We start from the raw sequence: 17,319 nt of genomic DNA on the forward strand, positions 1-17,319 counted from the left end.
CCGCGCCCTTTTTATAACGCGGGGCCACGTCATAGCAGGTCGGACCTGGCCTCTAACAACGGTCAGGACCCGTGGCTAATAGCGTGTGGCACTGATCGCGGTGCTATTAACCCTTTAGATGCGGCGTTCAAAGTTGATAGCCGCGTCTAAAGTGAAACTACTGCTGGTTAGTTCAGTGGGCTGTTTGGGACCGCCGCAGCTGGCAGACACAAGGAGGGTCCTTACCTTCCTCCTGCGTCGCCGATCGCCAAATGACTGCTCAGTGCCTGAGATCCAGGCATGAGCAGTCAAGCGGCAGAATCATTGATCAATGTTATCCTATAAGATAACAAAGCTCAATGTAAAAGATCAGTTAGTGCAGTATTATAGCCACTAGAGGGCGCTATAACACTGCAAAAAAAAAGTGGAAAAAAAAAAAAAGTTAATAAAGATCCTTCAACCCCTTCCCTAATAAAAGTTTGAATCACCCCCCTAACATATGTGGTATCGCTGCGTGCGGAAATGTCCAAATTATAAAAATATATAGTTAATTAAACCACACGGTCAATGGCGTACGCGCAAAAAAATCCAAAGTCCAAAATGTTTTTGGTCACTTTTTATATCATGAAAAAAAGAATAATAAGCGATCAAAAAGTCTGATCAATACAATAATGGTACCGATAAAAGCTTCAGATCACAGCGCAGAAAATGAGCCCTCATACCGGCCCGTACGCAGAAAAATAAAAAAAGTAATAGGGGTCAGAATATGACAATTCTAAATGTATACATTTTCGTGCATGTAGTTATGATTTTTCCCAGAAGTACGACAAAATCAAACCTATATAAGTAGGGTATCATTTTAATCGTATGGACCTACAGAATAATGATAAGGTGTCATTTTTACTGAGAAATGTACTGCGTAGAAACGGAAGCCCCCGAAAGTTACAAAATGAAATTTTTTCTTCAATTTAGTTGCACAATGATTTTTTTCCCCCTTTCGCCATAGATTTTCTGGTAAAATTACTGATGTCATTACAAAATAGAAAAAATTGCAAAAAATAAGCCATCATATGGATTTTTAGGTGCTAAATTGAAAGAATTATGATTTTTTTAAAGGTAAGGAGGAAAAAACTAAAGGGCAAAAACGGAAAAACGCTCAGTCCTTAAGGGGTTAAACAGCAGTCTTCTGCTTTTGTGCTGGGGCTGCTGCAGGTGGGTGTAGTGGGGGGCATGTGACCTTTACTGAGGTACTGGCTGTACCCCCTTATGGCAGCCCTGACAACCAAGGTCTGCAGAATACCATTTCGGACCGCACAACACGTTCAGCCTTGCAGCAGATAGGCTACAGCAGCAGCAGATGACTACACCGGGAGCCACTCCTGTCAGCTAAGAACATACAATTGAGATCAAGGGCTGTCCCGGTATGATGGTAGTTGTAGTTTTGCTACATATGAAGGTCCAAAGATAGGATACCACTGCAGTAGAGGGACTCTTTGTGATGTACTACGTTGGTCATGTCTACAAGTGCTGATCTACATTCCTGAAATGTTTTAATCTTTTAGACCTTTTTGCAAATCACCTTGGAAGAACCAGTATGACAAATACCCTCTGACTGTTCACAGGTGTATATGGAGCCATTCATTTACTACTTGTACCAGGTTAGGAATAGATAGAAATGGCTTTAAAAATTTATGAGAGAATTCTTAGAAGACAATTTTTGTGAAAGATTGAGTTCAATTACGCTTTTTTATGGCGGCGGCGCTCCAGCATTAAGCAGCCTAGATTTATCTTGACAAATATAATTACTACAAGTTAAGTAGGTTGTTCTTCTTACTTAGCTCCTAAAATATTCTGTATTTTATGCAGGAGAGTGACAACTGTTTTCATGGGTTTTAATATTTTATGTCACAAGTATAATACAGAGCAAGTTACAGAAGCCCAAAAAAATTCCTTCTTTTTTTTTTATTTTCTTTAGACAATTCCTTTTTAGGTCGGAAGCATTTAGTTTTTCTACAGTGCCACCACAGGTGAAATGAAGTATTACATTGTTACTATTAAAGGGATACTCCACCCACAAACATCTTATCCCCTATCAAAAGGATAGGGGATAAGATGTCTGATCGCGGGGTCCTGCCGCTTGAACCCCCCCCCCCAGCAACCTCTGTGAAGCACCCAGAATTCTGTGCCGGGTACTGCTCCAGTCTTGGAAACACTGGAGACGTGACATCTGGCCACGCCATCTCGTGACTCAGTGTCACGCCTCCTCCCAGAAACACGAATGGATTGGAAATGGCGTGACGTTGCATCTCCAGTCCCGGAAATCCAGCGTTTCCGTGACTGGAGCATCCCCTGTCCCAGAATGCTGTGGGCAGAATACCCCTTTAAAATCCATCAACTGTTAGTGCAGTGTTGTGCCTCCAGCTATTGCAAAATTACAACTCCCAGATTCATCACTTTTTCACACCTTGCACGTCCTCCTTTATGCTGATTTTAGGTGCAATAAATGTTTCCAGTTGTCACACGATGTACTAATTTTGAGTAGTTTTCTCAAAGCACGTTGTTTGGTTTGTTCACCACCTATTGAGTGAAGTTTCTCAAAAATTTCGTGACTTTTTTAAAAAGTCACTTAAGACAAATGTGTCCGAAATTCCACTACACGTAAACCACACCCCTTTTTTTTCATATTAAAGGGGTTATCCAGAAAAAAACTTTTTTTTATATATGACACGTGTCTCGGGAACCGCCCAGTTTAGAAGAGGTTTGCTATGGGGATTTGCTTCTAAACTGGGCGGTTCCCGAGACAGGTGTCATCAGAGAGCACTTAGACAGAAAAGAACAACCTTAACTTCAGAAGCTCATAAGTACTGAAAGGATTAAGATTTTTTTATAGAAGTAATTTACAAATCTGTTTACCTTTCTGGAGCCAGTTGATATATAAAAAAAAGTTTTTTCCTGGATAACCCCTTTAAGGTCACGCCTCTTTGCTAGACAAGGCACATCTGAAGATGTCCTGTCGGGAGATGTTTATGCTAATATGGGGTGAATTTATCAAGGCTTGTGTATCTGCCATTTAGCAAAAATGTATATTCTGCTGGGGATGAAAAAATAGGGAAAAAAACCTCATACTTACCAGCCCCAGTCCTCAGCTAGTCTCCTGTTTGCCTCCAGTCTCACAATCTTCTCTTTCCTTCCTGCTTCGGAGACAAATGCTCACTCCAGGACCTGCCTACTCAGCCAATCACTGGCCAAAGAGATGTCCCATCTTGCCCAGTGATTGGCTGAGCTGGCAGGTCCTGCACCAATCGCTTGTCTCTGAAGCAGGGAGAAGACAAAAGATCTGGGAACTGGATGGAGGCCAATGGGGGGACCAGCAGGGACCCGGGCTAGGTATATAAAGATTATAATTTTTTTTATTTCTTGCCCTAACACATTATTATTTTTTGCGAAAGGCTGGATAACACCTCTGCCAAAGGGTTGTTGCTTCAGTATAAAAGGCAAAACATAAAGAGCGCTCCATAGTGTATACGGCCTCCTTCACTCACATAAAATGATAGGAATACTCAACAGGTTGTGCAGGTGCAGGCACTACACTGTGAGTAGCTTCAGATAATCAGGGATTGCAGCTTTCCCCCATGCTTGCTGGCGCGTAATTCCAAATTTCGTTCCTCCACCACCTTGGGAAAGTGACCAGCGCAAATCCAACACACAAGACGGGACAGACCGTGTGATTTCCAGAGGTTTATTTACATGCGACACGTTTCACGATCGGGCAGATCGCTTCGTCAGGCATATTCTATGCCTGACGAAGCGATGTGCCCGATCGTGAAACACATCGCATGTGAATAAACCTCTGGAAATCACACGGTCTGTCCCGTCTTGTCTGTTGGAATTGCGCTGGTTACTTTCCCAAGGTGGTGGAGGAACGAAATCTGTACAAAAGGGGCATGGTTTAAGCGTAGTGAAGTTTTAGACATTTATTATATGAGATTTTTGTTTAAATTGTTGCAAATTTTTTTTTTTGCAGTACTCCAATGCCCTCTATAGGTGGTGTACAAACCATCTGTCCAAAAAGTGCATAAAGAAAACTTTGCCGCTAAATTTTGAGCAGCCCACACACATACTGTTCAAAAAATGTGCGACTTTTTAGAGATGAACGTGACTCACACCAACTCTCACTTTCTGACAGGGACTATAGTATGTGCTGAATTTATTAAAGGGAACCTGTCATCAGAATTAACCATATATAATGCATGGCAATGCGTTTGAAGGTGACCACCGCCGGCCCATAAGTAGTTCCCTGGGCGGGGAGCTATCCTCACCTAGTTTTGTCTGCTCGGGATGTAATCACACCCCCTCAGCCTGATTGACAGCACTCATCACTGCTCTGCTCCCTAAGCAGATAGAACAGAGCAGATGACACGGGCCATGCATGGGCTGTCAATCACACTAAGGGGGCGTGATTACAGAACAGCAGATGGGACTATGTGAGTATAGCTCCCTGCCAAGGGGACTACCTATGAGACCATCGGGGGACACTAACTATATATCTTCACCATCCCTGGGGCAGGAATGCATCCTGGGGATGGTAAGGAAGAAGATTTTACCATGTATAACGCGTTGCCAAGTGTCATATCTGGTAAAATCTGATGTCAGGTTCCCTTTAAATGCGACTTTTCAAGTTTTACAACTAAAAAAAGTAGCATCTTGATGCCACACGGTTTATTTTCTGGCTTACATTAAAGGTGTACTCTGCTGCTAGACATCTTATCCCCTATCCAAAGGATTGGGATAAGATGTCTGATCCCGAAGGGCCCCACTGCTGGGGTCCCCGCCTTCTCCTGCAGCACCCGGTGTTCTAAACAAACGCCAGTGTGAGGTGAGATTTCCGAACCCATGCAAAAATCGCTCCTCCCCTTCCGAAGCTAGAGCGGGTGAGGAGCGAAGGCAGAGCCCGAGATCGCGCTCACCTCACACAGAGTTCCTGCAGCAGTGGTCGTCAGCCAACACCTCCCTCCCAAAGACAAGAATGGAGGGGGCGTGCTGTGATGTCACGAGGGGCGTGGCCGTGACGCCACGATCACGGGCTCCGAGCATTCTAAACAAAATGTTCAGAACGCTGGAGCACTGGAGTACCCCTTTAAGGGACGGTGTACAATATGGTGTATGTACGGGTGCACAGGCCTGGAAATAGACGAGGTGTGCAACTAATGATAAGTCACACACTGGGAAAACCAGTCTATCAATAGCTTAAACCACATGTAGAAAGTGTGTAGAAACTTAGCAAATGATAAATTCCCCTTATTACGTCTTGCAGGACATCAGTTCTTTGATAAATGGGCTGTTCTCACGGACCCGGCTGATATACGGACTGGAGTGAAGGGCCACCTAAAATGTGACATCTCTGTAGCCGGCAAGGGGGACAGCATGCAATCCTCTCAGAAGATCAGCGATGCAGAAGAACAAATAGAGAAGTATGACTATATAACATATATATATATATATCTATATATCTATCTATCTATCTATCTATCTATCTATATATATATATATATATATATATACATACACACACTGTGGGGGAAAATGTATTGCGCTGTCTTAGGTCTTATTCACACGGCGAAAAAATTCCGCTCCACTTTCAATGTTATTCTGCTGTACCGTGCACACGACGGAATTTCCGCAGCAGAGATATCTGCTGCGTAAATTCCGATTCCGGCCTCTGAAGAAAAAATTGACGTGTCAAGTCTTTCTGCCGAATCTGCTCAGAAATGCATCGCTGCCTATGGAGATGGCGCATTTCCAAACGGTCATTGCGCCGGCATGTGCCCGCTGTCTGCGAAGTGTCCGCCGGGTGAGAATAGCCTTGTAGTAAGACTCTCTTTGTTGCCCATAGCAACCAATCACAGCTCAGCTTTTATTATAACAGAGATAGTTAAGAAATGAAAGCTGAGCTGTGATTGGTTGCTATGGGCAACAAAGAGAATCTTACTATAAAACTTCTAAGCACGGTAAAGCACCCCCCTATTATATAGGAATAATAATAATAATAAAATATGATGTATATAGAATTGGGGGCAAGATAATCTCCAGCTGTGTTACTGCATTGTCCTGTAAGGCAGTGTTTCCCAACCAGAGTGCCTCCAGCTGTTGCAAAACTACAACTCTCAGCATGCCCGGACAGCCAAAGGCTGTCCGGGCATGCTGAGAGTTGTAGTTCTGCAATGACTGGAGGCACACTGGTAGGAAAACACTGCTGTAGGGAGTTGTAATAGGGCACAAATAGATACAGCACACTTTGGGGGAGATTTATCAAAACCTGCCCAGAGGAAAAGTTGCCCAGTTGCCCATAGCAACCAATCAGATCGCTTCTTTCATTTTTAACAAGGCCTCTGCAAAATGAAAGAAGCGATCTGATTGGTTGCTATGGGCAACTGGGCAACTTTTCCTTTGCACAGGTTTTGATAAATCTCCCCCTATGTGAGAGAGCCATCCATTATTAGAAAACTAAAACTGATTTCCTTCAGAAACAGTGACACACATTGTCCTTAGGTTGTGTGCGGTATTGCAGTTCAGTTAAAGGGGTGCTCCGGTGGAAAACTTTTTTTTTTTTTAAATGAACTGGTGCCAGAAAGTTAAACAGATTTGTAAGTTACTTCTATTTAAAGATCTTAATCCTTTCAGTACTTATTAGCAGCTGTATGCTTCAGAGGAAATTCTCTTCTTTTTGAATTTCTTTTTTGTCTTGTCCACAGTGCTCTCTGCTGACACCTCTGTCCGTGTCAGGAACTGTCCAGAGCAGCATAGGTTTGCTATGGGGATTTTCTCCTGCTCTGGACAGTTCCTGATACGGACAGCAGGTGTCAGCAGAGAGCACTGTGGACAAGCCAAAAAAAGAAAATCAAAAAGAAAAAGAATTTCCTCTGTAGTATACAGCTGCTAAAAAGTACTGGAAGGGTAAAGATTTTTTAATAGAAGTCATTTACAAATCTGTTTAACTTTCTGGCACCAGTTGATTTAAAAAAAAAATAAAAATATATATATATATATATATATATATATTTTCCAATGTTTTTTTTATGAGTACCCCTTTAACATTAAAGTTAATGGGGGCACGTTGTAATATCACACAAAGCCCGAGGACAGGTATTGGGCTGTTTTTGGATAAAAGCAGCAATGTTTTTTTTTTTTCAATCTAAAGGGGTATTCCCACCTTTAAGCATATAAGGCACATCCTCCTGTGAAATGTTCACCTATTTGGGGGATGCGGTGACCCCTGTGTTGCTGATTATTGTTTGCCACAGTCTTCATAGAGCTCAATCTACAATGCAATTCTTGTAACTTTGATTGATTGATAGATAATGAGATAGATAGATAGATATGTGATAGATAGATATGAGATAGATAGATATGAGATAGATAGATATGAGATAGATAGATAATGAGATAGATAGATATGAGATAGATAGATATGAGATAGATAGATAATGAGATAGATAGATATGAGATAGATAGATATGAGATAGATAGATAGATATTAGATAGATAGATAGATATGAGATAGATAGATAGATATGAGATAGATAGATAGATAGATATGAGATATATATGAGATAGATAGATAGATAGATTAGATAGATAGATATGAGATAGATAGATAGATAGATAGATATGAGATAGATAGATATGAGAGATAGATAGATAGATATGAGATAGATAGATAGATAGATAGATAGATATGAGAGAGATAGATATGAGATAGATAGATATGAGAGATAGATAGATAGACAGATATGAAGAATGATTGACAATGGCAACGTGAGGTTGCCACAACATTTGAAGTGAATAAAAGACCACTTTTTCTTTACAACCTGTAGTGCCACTGCTTTTCTCATTTATATTTATAGATAGATAGATAGATAGATAGGACAGTCCAAGCTATTTGACCGCCGGCGGAGACAAAATTGTGAGCTAAGTGCCTCACTATCTCATAGTTTCACATTTGCATCTATTACACCATAGCTGTATAGCTCTCCATGTTTTATCTGCATGTTCATGTTTCACCTATATCCTTGTGCTGGCAGTGTGCTGCTGTATTCTTCTGTTGATAGATAGATAGATATGAGATAGATAGATAGATAGATAGATATGAGATAGATAGATAGATATGAGATAGATAGATATGAGATAGATAGATGGATATGAGATAGATAGATAGATAGATAGATAGATAGATAGATAGATAGATAGATAGATATGAGATAGATAGATAGATAGATATGAGATAGATAGATAGATAGATATGAGATAGATAGATAGATAGATATGAGATAGATAGATAGATAGATATATATGAGATAGATAGATAGATAGATAGATATGAGATAGATAGATAGATATGAGATAGATAGATAGATGGATATGAGATAGATAGATAGATATGAGATAGATAGATATGAGATAGATAGATAGATAGATATGAGATAGATAGATATGAGATAGATAGATATGATATAGATAGATAGATATGAGATAGATAGATAGATATGAGATAGATAGATAGATAGATGGATATGAGATAGATAGATAGATAGATAGATATGAGATAGATAGATTGATAGATAGATATGAGATAGATAGATAGATATGAGATAGATAGATATGAGATAGATATGAGATAGATAGATAGATATGAGATAGATAGATAGATAGATATGAGATAGATAGATATGAGATAGATAGATAGATATGAGATAGATAGATATGAGATAGATAGATAGATAGATATGAGATAGATAGATATGAGATAGATAGATAGATAGATAGATAGATATGAGATAGATAGATATGAGATAGATAGATATGAGATAGATAGATGGATATGAGATAGATAGATAGATAGATAGATAGATATGAGATAGATAGATAGATAGATAGATAGATATGAGATAGATAGATAGATATGAGATAGATAGATAGATAGATAGATAGATAGATATGAGATAGATAGATAGATATGAGATAGATAGATAGATGGATATGAGATAGATAGATAGATATGAGATAGATAGATAGATATGAGATAGATAGATAGATATGAGATAGATAGATATGAGATAGATAGATAGATATGAGATAGATAGATATGAGATAGATAGATAGATAGATATGAGATAGATAGATAGATAGATAGATATGAGATAGATAGATAGATATGAGATAGATAGATAGATAGATAGATATGAGATAGATAGATAGATAGATAGATAGATATGAGATAGATAGATATGAGATAGATAGATAGATATGAGATAGATAGATATGAGATAGATAGATAGATAGATAGATATGAGATAGATAGATAGATAGATAGATATGAGATAGATACATACATACAAGCAGGAGAATACAGCAGCACACTGTTAGCACAAAGATACAGATAAAACATGAAATATATATTGCTACAATGCAAAAAAAAGAAAAAATGGAGGTGCTTTGCTCACCATTTGGTGGCCGAATAGTTTGTTAGATAGATAAATAGATAGATGGATAGAATGATTAGAGAGATAATAGAGAGATGATAGATAGTGTTGCTCGCGAATATTCGCAATTCGAATATTATTCGCGAATATCGCATATTCGCGAATTCGCGAATTTCTCGAATATAGCGCTATATATTCGTAATTACGAATATTCGTTTTTTTTTTTGTTTTTTTTCTTCACAGTACACATCACAGTGATCACCCCTCTCTGCTTCCAGCTTGTGTGGTGTAAAGAAGGCTCTAATACTACTGTGTGAGACTGGCGTGCGAAGATCCGTATATGCGAAAATACGCATATGCGAATTTACGCATATGCGAATTTTCGTGTATGCTAATTTTCATATATGTTAATTTTCGCATACGCGAATGTTCGCATATGCGAAAATAAAACGGATATAACGAATATGCGAATATTCGCGAATATATGACGAATATTCGTCCTTATATTCACGAATATTCGCGAATTCGAATATGGCCTATGCCGCTCAACACTAATGATAGATACATAGATAATATCCACCTCCTTTAGGCTTTTTATTGTTATATAGTTCCTCCTATTAACAGGAGTTGCTCCAGGTCATTTGGAGCTCCGCATTCGATAAATGGAACTCTGACCTCTATAAAGACATTAGGAAATGGAGAAACAGGCGACAGCCGTGATGAATGATTCCCATTATTCACCTGATCTGCACTTTCTTAGTACTTAACAGCTCTGCACCTATACAGTCTCATTTCTGCCCTTTGTTGTTCTTTTCAAGGAACTTGTTAATACCAAAAGGATTTCCCACAGAAAGACCATGGGCCAGATTCTACGTGAGGCTCTACAGAGCAGAAGGCCTCCCGAAAATGAACTCTAGCATCATGGCCAACGTCACCAAAGCCTTTATAGGAGATAGCAAGGACCTTGTGGATCCCTATGTAGTTGTCTCGTTTGCTGGACAGATGGTAGGTCGTGCTTGTTAGGGGCCTCTGGGGCACTATGCCCTAATAATGGTTCCGTCACTGTGCCCCATTGGTCCTCATTCTTTTGTGCCAAATTGGTGACCATGATCACTTTCTTTTTGTTGAGGTGCTTTACCATTTGGGGCCAAGGTAAAGTACCATACTCCTGCTGTGGAGCGAGGGGTCCCAATTCATTCATTGGTAAGACATTGTAAAAGTGCAAGTTGAAGTTCCTGGTTCCAAATATAACAACCATATGCCATTTATAATACTGGTGTCTTCTTAAAGGGGTACTCCAGTGGAAAACTTTTTTTTTTTTTTTTTTTTATGAACTGGTGCCAGAAAGATAAACAGATTTGTAAATGACTTCTATTAAAAAAATCTTAATCCTTCCTGTACTTTTTAGCAGCTGTCTGCTACAGAGGAAATTCTTTTCTATTTGAATTTCTTTTTTGTGTTGTCCACAGTGCTCTCTGCTGACACCTTTGTCCGTATCAGGAACTGTCCAGAGCAGGAGAAAATCCCCATAGCAAACCTATGCTGCTTTGGACAGTTCCTGACACGGACAGAGGTGTCAGCAGAGAGCACTGTGGACAAGACAAAATTTTTTTTCAAAAAGAACAGAATTTCCTCGGTAGCATTCAGCCGCTAAAACGTACAGGAAGGGTAAAGATTTTTTATTGGAAGTAATTTACAAATCTGTTTAACTTTCTGGCACCAGTTGACTTATAAAGATCTTAAAGGGGTACTCCAGTGAAAAACTTTTTTTTTTAATCAACTGGTGCCAGAAAGTTAAAACATTTTTTAATTACTTCTATTAAAAAATCTTAATCCTTCCAGTACTTATTAGCTGCTGAATACTACAGTGGAAATTATTTTCCGTTTGAAACACAGAGCTCTCTGCTGACATCACAAGCACAGTGCTCTCTGCTGACATCTCTGTTCATTTTAGGAACTGTCCAGAGTAGGAGAAAAGCCTCATAGCAAACATATGCTGCCCTGGACAGTTCCTAAAATGGACAGAGATGTCAGCAGAAAACACTGTGTTCCAAACAGAAAAGAATTTCCGCTGTAGTATTCAGCAGCTAATAAGTACGGGAAGGATTAAGATTTTTTAATAGAATTAATTTACAAATCTGTTTAACTTTCTGCCACCAGTTAATAAAAAAATAATAATACATGGAGTACCCCTTTAAAAAAAATGTTTTCCACCGCAGTACTCCTTAAAGTGGCAGAGGAGCCTTATTGCCCCCAACAGGTACAAGGCCATGGTGCAGCCTTTATCTCTGCCCCCTCTATAGCTCTGACTCTTAGGTGCTATAATGGTAGTAGACAAGGACAACATACAATACTGGAGTCATCAAAATAATATGGGGGCACCTCAGAGTTGGGAAGCTAGTGATAAAGGTTATGTTGTTATCCTTACTATGGGACCCCCATCCTCTGTGTACAGTCGGGTTCACGATTTTCATGATTTGGCTTCTGTTCACACTACAATGGATATGTAACCTCACCATCATTTCTAACAGAATGTGGACTTTCAGCTTTGATTCAATAGAACAGAATTAACAAAAATATTGCATTGCCTGTTGAGGAATTACAGCTAAGGCTGCGTTCACATCACGATTTCTTCATCCGACCTGAGGACACGATTTTTATAGCTTAAAATCGTATGGAATCGTATATAAAGTCGGATCCATTGACCTCCATTAAAAAATCGGATCCATTACACACAACCGATTTGATCCGCATCCGATTTCACACGATTTTTGTTCGGGGCTGAAATCGGGTTTGACCAAGATTTCAGACCTGAACAAAAATCGTGTGAAATCGGATGCGGATCAAATCGGATGTGTGTAATGGATCCGATTTTTTAATGGAGGTCCATGGATCCGACTTATAAGATTTCATACGATTTTAAGCTATAAAAATCGTGTATTCAAGTCGGATGGAGAAATTGTGATGTGAACGCAGCCTAAGTCTCCACTTTTTTTTTTTTTTACCAGTGTTTTATTGTCCAGAACAAATGCGTTTTTGCGTTTTTTTTTTTTCTGGTGTTTTTGCCTTTGTGTGGAAACGGTGTCAGTTTTTCCTGTTCCTGAGTCCAGACCCTTTTTTAAACTCTTAAAAAAAAAGGTGAAAAAATGCCAATGTAAAACCCAAAAGTGTTTTTAATGGCGGTTCATATCTCCCATAGATCTCTATGGAAGAGAATTGCCAGGATTTGTAGTTTTGCAACAGCTGGAGGCACAGAAAATGCTGCATTAAGGAGATAAAAGATGATTCCAAGTGTTTAAAGGGGTACTCCGGGGCTTAGACATCTTATCCCCTATCCAAAGGATAGGGGAGAAGATGCCTGATGGCGGGGGTCCCGCCGCTGGGGACCCCTGTGATCTTGCATGCCGCACCCCGTTAAAATCAGTCCGTTCCTGACAGCCGCTCCTAGTCTCCTTGCCAGGAGCAGCTCCCCCTCCCTGCACCCGGGTGTATTTTGATATTGCTTCTTATGGAACTCTGAAGACGCCAATAAAGCATACCCATTTTTCTACGGCATGGTGAGTGCGGACATCATTTCCTTCTTCTATTGCGATTTTATCAGGACTGCTACCTTTGTATGTCCAGCACCTTATCCATGTATAAATAGAAAAAACTGATGGGCACCACCTCAATAAAGATAGGGTGCAATAGGCTGCAACTGAATATGGACCCAGAAGAAGAGAGAAAGCTAGCAGCCATATATAAATTGCACACCACAAATATTCAATATGTTCCAAAAAATATATATATATATATATATAAATCTTTATTTATCACAAAACAGACAGATGAATACATACAATTAAAAACAATTAAAAACACATAATCCAAAAGCGGAGGAATATAATCCTACTACGCCCACCCTGCAGTGGGTACACATAACCCTAAGATGTAAACCAGTCCCGGACCAATGAAACACAAACCAATCTATGCAGCAAATTCTAAGGGTTGTACCAATAAGTAGCACCTGGCAAGTGTGAATATAATATATAAAACGCCTGGCAGCCTAACCAATGTCAGTGTAATGAAAGATATATGTGAATCTCAGTGCATATAATTCTGACCAATATAAAGTGCAATACTACGACCTGAGAAAAGTGCTGTATGTCCATCAAGTCTGGCTGTCAGGCTCAGGGAGAAGCTGACCCCACGCGTTCCGCCTCCAGCTACGGAGGCTTCCTCCAGCTACGGAGGCGGAACGCGTGGGATCAGCTTCTCCCTGCTTTGGATGTGAGGAGTCCCGGTAGCAGCACTTTAGCGCTGAGCCTGACAGCCAGACTTGATGGACATACAGCACTTTTCTCAGGTCGTAGTATTGCACTTTACATTGGTCAGAATTATATGCACTGAGATTCACATATATCTTTCATTACACTGACATTGGAGGGGCAAGCTGTGCATAACTAGCTTGCCCCCTGACTGGTGAGCAGTTAAGGGGTTAAGAAATATACAGGCAAGGTTTTTAGCCCCCTCCCCCGTCTGTAAAAACTTGTTGGTAACTATAGTGGTATGTCCCATGGGTGGGGGGGAAGGAGTGCACCAATCAGGGGTGTAATAGTTTCCCGGGCTTTCAGGGGCCCTCCCCTGGGTATTTATAGCTGTGGTGCCTCCCTTCCCCCCTCAATCTGCCCAGGACCCGGAGTTTTGCCCTCCCTCCCTCCTTTTTTGTATCTCTGTTTATTGTAAGTCACAGCTTGGCGGTAAGAAGACGGTGAAAGCGGGGTCAACCCGGGGTAGACCTCCACACAGGACAGTGTGGCAGCACCTCTCGGGTTGGTAAGAAGCCAATCGGTGTCTTTGTTACAGTTAAATTGTTATTTATATAAGTAATTTTATAAATAAAGCTGTGGCCGATCCCCACCCATAAAAAGTTGAATTGTTGTTGTGTCAGTTATTATTTAATTAATTATTGTAATAAGGGGGAGGGGTAGTTATAGCCTGCTAGGAGCTAATTGGGTCTCAACAGTCTGGTTAGGCTGCCAGGTGTTTTATATATTATATTCACACTTGCCAGGTGCTACTTATTGGTACAACCCTTAGAATTTGCTGCATAGATTGGTTTGTGTTTCATTGGTCCGGGACTGGTTTACATCTTAGGGTTATGTGTACCCACTGCAGGGTGGGCGTAGTAGGATTATATTCCTCCGCTTTTGGATTATGTGTTTTTAATTGTATGTATTCATCTGTCTGTTTTGTGATAAATAAAGATTTATATATATATATATTTTTTTTTTTTGGAACATATTGAATATTTGTGGTGTGCAATTTATATATGGCTGCTAGCTTTCTCTCTTCTTCTCAGCACCTTATCCAGCCACACCCGGGAACACTGATTAGATGTCTGCATAGTGGTTTTTCAGCAGTGCCCACCCACTATTTGTTTAATTTACAAATCTGTTTAACTTTCTGGCACCAGTTGATTTAAAAAAAATAAATAAATAAAGAATAAATAAAAAGTTTTTTCACCAGAGTACCCCTTTAATCCTTCCAGTACTTATTAGCTGCTGAATGCTCCACAGGAAGTTCATTTCTTTTTGAATTTCTTTTCTGTCTGACCACAGTGCTCTCTGCTGACACCTCAGTCCATGTCAGGAACTGTCCGGAGCAGGAGAGGTTTTCTATGGGGATTTGCTTTTACTCTGGACAGTTCCCGTCACCGTTCCCAGGTTTGTTGAATAACCCTTCACCCAAGAATAATCTATTACTGAATTAGGGTCGGACCTCAGCCCAGAAGAACACGGCAGAACCGGTGTGGCACGAGCAGATCATCTTCAAGGAGATGTTCCCTCCGTTGTGTCGTCGAGTCAAGATCCAGGTGTGGGACGAGGGCAGCATGAATGACGTGGCGTTGGCGACTCACTTCATAGACCTGAAGAAGATTTCTGACGAGCAAGATGGCGACAAGGGTGAGACCACATCTTCAGGGTTTGATAGTCCATGGCAGTGTTTCCCAACCAGGGTGCCTCCAGCTGTTGCAGAACTACAGCTCCCAGCATGCCCGGACAGCCTTTGGCTGTCCGGGCATGCTGCGAGTTGTAGTTTTGCAACAGCTGGAGGCACCCTGGTTGGGAAACACTGGTCTATGGTACCATCGCCTTGTATTACTGAAGTGGTGGGTATCAATCTGATTTGCGTGAACGTTTGCTCAGAATGGGTCAGATGTTTATAGCTGACACAAGGTCAGAGGTCAGATCGAGGACTCCTATCAAGTTCAGGACTCTCTGTATGAACCCAAATACAATGAGGTGAGATTTATCAAAACCTGTCCAGAGGAAAAGTTGTCCAGTGGCCCATAGCAACCAATCAGATTGCTTCTTTCATTTTTAACAAGGCCTCTGTGAAATGAAAGAAGCGATCGGATTGGTTGCTGTGGGCAACTGGGCAACTTTTCCTCTGGACAGGTTTTGATAAATCTCCCCCTAGTGGAGTTCATTGGGAAGTGTAGGCCCACATTATGTAGTATTATAGTAGTTATATTCTTGTATATAGTAGCAGTATTATAGTAGTTATATTCTTGTATATAGGAGGCAGTATTATAGTAGTTATATTCTTGTATATAGGAGGCAGTATTATAGTAGTTATATTCTTGTATATAGGAGGCAGTATTATAGTAGTTATATTCTTGTATATAGGAGCAGTATTATAGTAGTTATATTCTTGTATATAGGAGCAGTATTATAGTAGTTATAGTCTTGTATATAGGAGCAGTATTATAGTAGTTATATTCTTGTATATAGGAGCAGTATTATAGTAGTTATATTCTTGTATATAGGAGGCAGTATTATAGTAGTTATATTCTTGTATATAGGAGCAGTATTATAGTAGTTATATTCTTGTATATAGGAGCAGTATTATAGTAGTTATAGTCTTGTATATAGGAGCAGTATTATAGTAGTTATAGTCTTGTATATAGGAGCAGTATTATAGTAGTTATATTCTTGTATACAGTAGCAATATTATAGTAGTTATATTCTTGTATATAGGAGCAGTATTATAGTAGTTATATTTTTCTATATAGGAGCAGTATTATAGTAGTTATATTCTTGTATATAGGAGGCAGTATTATAGTAGTTATATTCTTATATATAGGAGCAGTATTATAGTAGTTATATTCTTGTATATAGGAGCAGTATTATAGTAGTTATATTCTTGTATATAGGAGGCAGTATTTTAGTAGTTATATTCTTGTATGTAGGAGGAAGTATTATAGTAGTTATATTCTTGTATATAGAAGCAGTATTATAGTAGATATATTCTTGTATATAGGAGGCAGTATTATAGTAGTTATATTCTTGTATATAGAAGCAGTATTATAGTAGATATATTCTTGTATATAGGAGGCAATTTTTATTGTGAAAACAAACAAAATTACAATTAACATAAATTCTTACAATGCAAAACAAAAATAACAAGCATTGTACACACAATGACTACTCAACTAGAGTATGCACAGAGTAATATTAAACTTAGAAAGTCCACATTTGCCGGAAAAGGAAAAACACAAAAAATGTAATAAAATAACATGACATCATCTGTGTTAAACCAAAGAGACATTCCTCCATAATTTCCCATTATTTTGGTTTCTCCTCATTTCTAATGACTTTACCCACTGGAGCTCGGACATGATCTGTCTTACTGCTGTGATGTGGTGGAATGGCTCATTGTGTATGGACACTCTAGTTCTCATGTGCCAATGGTAATATTTAATGATTGTTATAATTATGTACATTGTCCCCCTGTCTACAGTCCTGTTACTGGATGGCACAGCATATATGATGTCAGGATACGTCAGGTTCTGCAGTAATGGGATGTTCAGCTTACT

General features: G+C 39.6%; 1 protein-coding gene across 3 annotated transcripts in view; it reads left to right on the forward strand.

Moving 5' to 3' along the window:
* The window catches only part of FER1L6 (fer-1 like family member 6), a 207,020-nt gene that overhangs the window by 13,551 nt on the left and 176,150 nt on the right, over positions 1–17,319 (forward strand). Inside the window, exons 1-4 of one of the 3 annotated variants that reach the window (XM_056522714.1) lie at positions 5,121–5,175; positions 5,294–5,450; positions 10,277–10,463; positions 15,211–15,403. In XM_056522714.1, the coding sequence (XP_056378689.1) occupies positions 5,136–5,175; positions 5,294–5,450; positions 10,277–10,463; positions 15,211–15,403 (577 nt within the window). In that variant the 5' untranslated portion in view covers positions 5,121–5,135. Of the gene's footprint in view, positions 1–5,120; positions 5,176–5,293; positions 5,451–6,429; positions 6,457–10,276; positions 10,464–15,210; positions 15,404–17,319 lie in introns of those variants that run through there. The other 2 variants (XM_056522715.1, XM_056522716.1) reach the window with 2 other exon arrangements.

This window comes from Hyla sarda, chromosome 5 (assembly GCF_029499605.1).
Source record: "Hyla sarda isolate aHylSar1 chromosome 5, aHylSar1.hap1, whole genome shotgun sequence".
Classification (NCBI taxonomy): Eukaryota; Metazoa; Chordata; class Amphibia; order Anura; family Hylidae; genus Hyla; species Hyla sarda.